The 6,907-nt window shown below is 41.8% G+C and overlaps 1 protein-coding gene across 1 annotated transcript in view; it reads left to right on the forward strand.

Moving 5' to 3' along the window:
- Nucleotides 1–1,265: 1,265 nt before the first annotated feature.
- Nucleotides 1,266–6,907, forward strand: part of LOC118421835 (multiple epidermal growth factor-like domains protein 6) — an 11,630-nt gene continuing 5,988 nt past the window's right edge. The window contains exons 1-4 of the mRNA XM_035829337.1: nucleotides 1,266–1,549; nucleotides 5,394–5,509; nucleotides 6,178–6,385; nucleotides 6,882–6,903. Coding sequence (XP_035685230.1) covers nucleotides 1,339–1,549; nucleotides 5,394–5,509; nucleotides 6,178–6,385; nucleotides 6,882–6,903 — 557 coding nt within the window. The 5' untranslated portion in view covers nucleotides 1,266–1,338. The remainder of the gene's footprint in view (nucleotides 1,550–5,393; nucleotides 5,510–6,177; nucleotides 6,386–6,881; nucleotides 6,904–6,907) is intronic.

Raw genomic sequence — 6,907 nt, forward strand, 5'->3', positions numbered from 1 at the left:
ACGATTTTCAGTCTGACTGGGCAAAAGGTTCTCACCACGTGCCCATGATCACTGTAGCACGGGGCAGCCACTTTTTTTGCAGACGGACCATTTACTTAAGCGTAGCGTGCTTGATATCTGTGAAGTGCTCATTGATACCAGTCTGAAACTATGTCACGTTACTCTGATGTAACATCCAGTGGGATTTGTACCAGCTTGTTGGTATTTATAGTCACATGATGATGATTATGATATATATCATACATGAACAAAACATATTATTCTTGTATGAAGACGAAAGGACTAAATGACCGAAGCTGGTCTGGTAGGTCATTCTCCTACATTCTCCGAAAGGTCCAAGGACGGTTCCTTGAGGAACACCTAATGCTGTTTTATTCTTGAAGACCGAAGCCCTACAAATCATCGTCTGTCGAGATTGCATCCAATCAATGTCCACAACTTGAATGCCTATCTCGTAGCTTCTTTGGTGCTTTGGTAGCTTCTTTGGTGCTTTGGTTTAGAACATCTTTCTCCTAGCTATGGTAGCCTTTTGGCATCGACTTTTCACTGGCCCCCTCTTAACTGGTAATGAGTCGCGGAAAGTTGGTTAAGCATGTCGCCGTGATGACCAATACAGTTACTTAACCTCACCACCTATCGCTTTTGTCTGAAAAACATATTGTTGAGACCATCATCACTTATTTGGTTTTCCACTTTCCGGACGGGAAGAAAGAACTGTACATCAAGACCATCTATATCTGAGTGAGCGGTCAAAGCGATGTATCAGATTTCCTAGAGACTAGTAGCTTTCAAGCAGATAAAGCGATCGGGGATATTCTGTTGGTATTTGCAGCCTTTTCTGCGTTTCAACCACGAGAACGAAGCGTTAGTAACCATTATCAAAAGGTCTAGAATCACAAAGGTCCGCTAAAATCAACAAAATAGCCCCTTTGGCTTTATCAGCTTGCAAATTTATACTTCCTTCAAGCTGACCAGTCATAACTAGCGGGTCACAGCTCTTACATCTGGCCTGTGGGTTAGTCATGAAGTGATCGTTTCCACTGCCACTGATGTGGCGTTAGTCTCTACCAGACTCCACAGGTCGGTGAAAAAAATACTTCAGATTGCCAAATAGACAGACCAATATGCCAGATGACTTAGCCAGACGGAGGAATTCAGTTTCCAATCTACGGGAACTGAACTCCTCTTGTCGACCACTTCCTCTGGTATACCACTTTGTCTTTTGGCCGATTTGAACTATCTTTTCACCCACCACTGGAGTCCGATAGAGACTACAGCGGCGTACCCCGCGCCATTGTCGGCCTCCAACTGAAGAGCTGACTTGAAACGTTTGGATAGATGCTCACGCTCCATCGTGTGGCCACCGCGCGGAACGCTCTCTCGGATCAAGAGACTGACGGCAGTCTCCGCCACCACAATATAATGGCCGCCGGCACCGTGTTTTCGCAGTTGTGCAGCAGATGTAGACGGCGTTACGTAGCAGAGATGACCCCAAGATGGAGAATACTGGTGCTAATTATCTGCGGGCTGACCACCCATCACACTGCAGGTGAGCAAAGCGAACCTCGCTTTTGGTTTTATTTGCCTTAGTACGACTTGTTTTCTGACGCACCGGACCGTGCTGAACATGGCCACTTCCGGCAGCACAGTCGTTTCTCAAAGTTGCTTTGTTTGGTTTCTTTGACGCCAAAATCTGGCAGCAAATCACTGATAACAATGACGTTTAAGACATAAAGACATTATGATGTATTAACGTGAAGTACTAGAGCAACATTGAATGCTAAGGCAAAGATTGTGGCGACTATTTTACAGAGTACGACTACTCTGAAAACATGGTGCATTTTTCCTGCGTCAAGGACGCCCATCCGGTGACTAAATACTTGTGAATCACCACTTCTTTCCAAGTTCCAACTGTGTTTTCACAAATCGAGTGTCATAGCTACAGCATAAAAGTCCACTATATCTGCAGAAAATGTTTATATTTGTGCTATCACACTGTTGTTGTGATGATGATCAAGACAATGTAGCGTTTTGTAAAGATCAATACAGGACGGGTATGGCGCTTCAAGCCTCCATGCGCCATTTTGTCGCGCGCTTTCAAGTGGTGATAACTATAAACATATCATAGATTTGGCAATAATGAAAAAAATTTAGGATTTTAAGATAATCGTAAAGCACCAAAAAGATCTTCAGCACCTTCCACAATTTTCGCCCTGTTCTTAATTGTTATTGATATTTAAGCTTTTTGTAAAATGATATCTGATAGACTGACGCGTCGATACTGTACTTTCAAACTGTAGGCCAGGGACAGCGAATGAACTGGTAAAGAACTAGTAATGAATACGAATGATCATTCAGAAATCCCCATGCAGACCTCGGTGCAGTTCTGTGAATTATGTGTATCATTAGGACTTGAGATGTTGTTAACGGCATCTCTGTGATATATTTTGTCTGCCCCTTACCTCTTCCCTCATGACCTCAATGCAAAGCGCCGATTCGAGCTTCTCCTGAATAAACAAACTTTTAAGGTTCAAAGAAAGAAACTGTTAAGTTGCAAATGAAGATGGATCAATACTTCTACGACTGTCTACTTATTACTGCGGCAGCTCACATCAGGTACATATCATACCGGAATGAAGAGTATAATTTGCTTAAGAAGTAAAACTAGGTGACTTAAAACTTTTTGCTAAAGATCCTCTGGTAAACCAACCTAGATCTAGACGATGAAGATATCATGAGCCACAAAAGATTTCCAAATGCCTTGGCAATACAAATTGGGTATAAATCTTACAATAAGTATGGAGGAATAGCTAACACTCGCACTATGCATGCTATATGTTAGTCGTTAGCGCGACAAATCAGCTAAAAAAAATCTCCCCCTCTTCTTTATATCACCAGTTTTGTATCCAATTCGAAGTAGGATTAAGACAATTTTTCGGTCATTTTCTTCTTGTCTACTATGTCTTTATTTTTTTCAACGAAATAAATGGTTACACAGAACCATGAGGTATCAATCTGTCAACTTTTCAATAGTCTTTCTACTAACGGTTGACAGATAGATTTCCGATGGTTGTGGGTTAAGAACTTTGTTACCATTGAATTACCAGATGATACCTTTTCAAGAAGGCAATAGATGGTTAAATATAACTTGTTATGAATTCTACTGTGGATTTTATCCATGTACTTAAGTGAAATGATTTACTTCAATGAGTGAGGATTATCTAAGCCACGTGTCGACACAATAGCCGATAGTTTCTTGACGTCATTACGAAGCCATATGACATGGACACAATCGTGTACTATCTTACATTCTTCTATAATCATTAAGCTGAGCTTGGTTATGCAACAAATTGAGGATTCGTAGTTAGTAATATTTTTTTATTCAACACATTAAAAAAGCTCATTGGTTACATCTTGAAATTGACGGGGTACGTTGTGAGGACTAAATGGCTGACGCGATGTCTCTAAACACAGAATCGTGTCGAAGCTTCAATAGACTGTTCCTATGTAATGGTGAATCTTAGTCTGTGCTTTCAACCGATTTTACCAGAACACAACCTGTAGGTATCATTACATGTAAACATCGTGCGGCGACAAAGATTGGAAAATTACAACGGCTCATAGACATAATACATTATGCATTATGACTTAAAAGGGTCATTGACATTGTACAATGTCAAAACATGCCCCCTATGACAATGTACTATGTTCCTTTTTCCTTTTTTCGTATGCAGAAAATAAGCGCAATATATGTATATTGTTTTATGTTATTATTGACACAACCGTTATTCTGTAAAAATCGCTGCTTCCTGTGACAACTTTAGGCTCTGATAACTTCATGGTGTAGACTGCTCTCACGCCCTCGTTCTGGAGAAGATCTAGAGATGTACGCATGCGCTTTAAAGATTTGCCAGCCGCCATGTCTATGTTATAGTACCCGGATGTTTACCGCCATGAAGGGATGGAGTGTTGGGGTAGAATCGCTTGCTTGGAGAAAAACAACGATATTTTGTTTCTTGATATCGATTTCAACGTGTGTTGAACAATTTTGCGGCGACTTTACATGGTAGTTGAACAGCCAAAAAGGGCCACCTGTTGGCCACCTGCCTAGATATGATGGCGCACAAAAGTCAGATTTGACCCGAGCCGTACTTTTGGACTCTTCCAGAACATAATATGAATCACGTGACCTAGACACTATGAACGACATAATCCCGATAATCCTCGTTGTCGGTGTAAGAGATCTTGTCGGAGCCTTACTGTGGGTAGTGTCTGCATTTTTTGTGGCGTGGGCGAATTGTGTGTCTGTCACTGCCGACGCCAACTTGATCTATTAGTCGAAAATGACTGGGTTTTTAGCGCTAAAGTGCCCATGAATGTAACATAATCTAAGACATGAAGTTCCGACCCCGGCCTAACATTGCCACTCCATCAGCTAGAAAGTCGGTGTTCTCTTTGATCAAAGGGTATCAATTACCACTCCGGCAACCATCGAGCAGCCGGCCTCCTGTGCTATATCCTGTTCCCTGTACAATACACCTGGAATTCATCACCCCACCTCATGATGGTGAGGCACACTCGAAGACCCGTTCTCGAGAGGCAATACGAGCAGGAAAATCCTCGTTATGTTGCGAATCTGAACAATTGAAGCAAGTGGACTGATATTCCGAAAAGGGATAATAAATGATAGATCTTTCATTCCCCGCGCCTCTTCATTTGCAGCTGAACTTTTCAAACATGGCCTTGGCGTTCCAGATTATACTTACAGCTTGGCAAAAGCAATAGAAGTCCGGATGTAGCGGTAAAATGCAGAAATGTGAAGTAGACATGTTGTCCCACTTGTGTGCTAATTTCCTGTATGAGGTCCTCTGAAAATGGGTCAAATTTAAGGTTCTTTTGTACGCAATGATGAAGGCTAGACATCCAAGTAATAATATACGCCTAATGGCAATTGCTTAATCAACTGGATATGATTTTGGAAACGTTCAGATGTTTCAGATAACATGCGTTATCTTTCGGTGACACTGTGTTGGATGTTGTCTGAAACGTATGACCATTTCCAACATCATATCCAGTTGATTGAGCAATTGCCATTTAGCGCTCTTTTGTATAGTTTGAACTACGGTTTGAACTATGGCCTGCTATGGCTGAGGGGTTTTGAAAGACTAAATGACGGTGTATCAAAATGACAGATAACTGTTAGTTCGTTACACGCAAGGGGCTGACAAGGGCCTTAAAATACACTCGACTATCAGGCGATTTCTAAATTCAGATCGCCAACTTGGACTAAAGGTCGTAGAAAATGTGACAACCCTTGTGAGACATGTTGGTAGTAAGATGCTACAAAAATGTATGAATGATGCCTTTATATTCTATCCTATACACTTTTTCAGACGCCCAGCCAGATGTGACGTTGGTGAACGAGTATCCGTGCATCGACTTTTTCTCGGGACCGACCTACTTGAAATGCGTGACTGAACACCCCCCGCAGAGAATTTCATTCGGAAGGGTAGGCAGACGTTCTGTTTTATAAAGCTTCATTTTCAATTATTCTAATTTGCATATTCTATAATAGCTTGTATGTATACGACATCGCAGCCGACACGCTAGTTTCCCTACTCTGGAAAAGTAAGACCTATGATATGAACGTGATCACATTTACCTGTCACCATTGCAAATTGTGCCGTGTTCAGTCAAATTTCAAGCGTACGACATCATCGGCATATATTTCGGTTACAATAAAAAAAATCTCTTTTCGTTTCTCGGGATAGAAAGCAATTTCCAGTGCAAGCTTAGCAGGAATTTGTCATTTACCCAGTTTTAGCTAAAAATATTCCATTTGAGGCCGAACCCCCATTCTTACCCTTGGGGCCAAAAAAGGATAGCCTGGCAGGGTAGCCAGCCCAGCTGCAGGGCTCAGCCTTTTCCGTAAACCCCTGAGTTGCAGGTAACTGGTTACATAGTTTAAGATGAAAATGGTCTTTTACAATCATCGGAGGTATTTCTAGCGTCTAGACATTCTTTGATATATTTTCCTATGTTTACCATACAGGGATTGTCACATGTCATAATGTATTTAGATTTACTATCTAAGTCCATTGAGGCAAATCCCCTGATAGCCTTGTGTACAGTGAATTGCGTATGACAGAATATTTGGGGCATATATCAACTCACCAGGAGACGAACATCGGCCTGAATTATGAACGTTTCAACGACGACCTTTGGGCAACACGAGAGTCCATCTTCCCACAGACGTACTGGCCAGGGTCCATGTTCACCCTGGTACGGATCGCCCAGGACTTCAGGATCGGCTCCTTTTTCACCGAGCTACAGCTGGACGACGGGGGGACGTTTAGAATTCTAACCGTCAAAATGTCCAAATATGGTATGTTGATAGCGTTTGAGGTCTTTAGGGGAAATACACATTTTTGCCTTGCTATGCAGATGAATGGGGAAATGCAGCTGAATACCAATAAGTAACATTGTTTTTCCCACTGTTCTTTACTTCTAACAGGCGTCTTGTTAAAAGGTACAAACAAAATCGTTATATTGTAAGAACGACAACTATCTACACCACACTGAATGTCACCGAAGTGCATTAGATGCAAAGTACAAAGTAACGTTACCATTAATACGATCCTCTATGAGATGTCTCTATGCTTCAAACATCACCCGGAGTAAGATGTGCACACTGTACAGTCAGCTCAAATAATGAGCGTAGAGCGCAGAAGAAAAGCGGATCGGCAGAACAGGCTAGACATGAGAAGTCTTTCAATGTAACATTATAACTAACCGCAGAAAAGTGATGCTACCTGCTACATAATACAGACAGACACGCCTATGTATTAGAGGATATTTGATTTGTTGACAACCATTCCCAGCTCCCATCAAGCCCATCACGATGTGC

The sequence above is a fragment of the Branchiostoma floridae genome, chromosome 8 (assembly GCF_000003815.2).
Source record: "Branchiostoma floridae strain S238N-H82 chromosome 8, Bfl_VNyyK, whole genome shotgun sequence".
NCBI lineage: Eukaryota > Metazoa > Chordata > Leptocardii > Amphioxiformes > Branchiostomatidae > Branchiostoma > Branchiostoma floridae.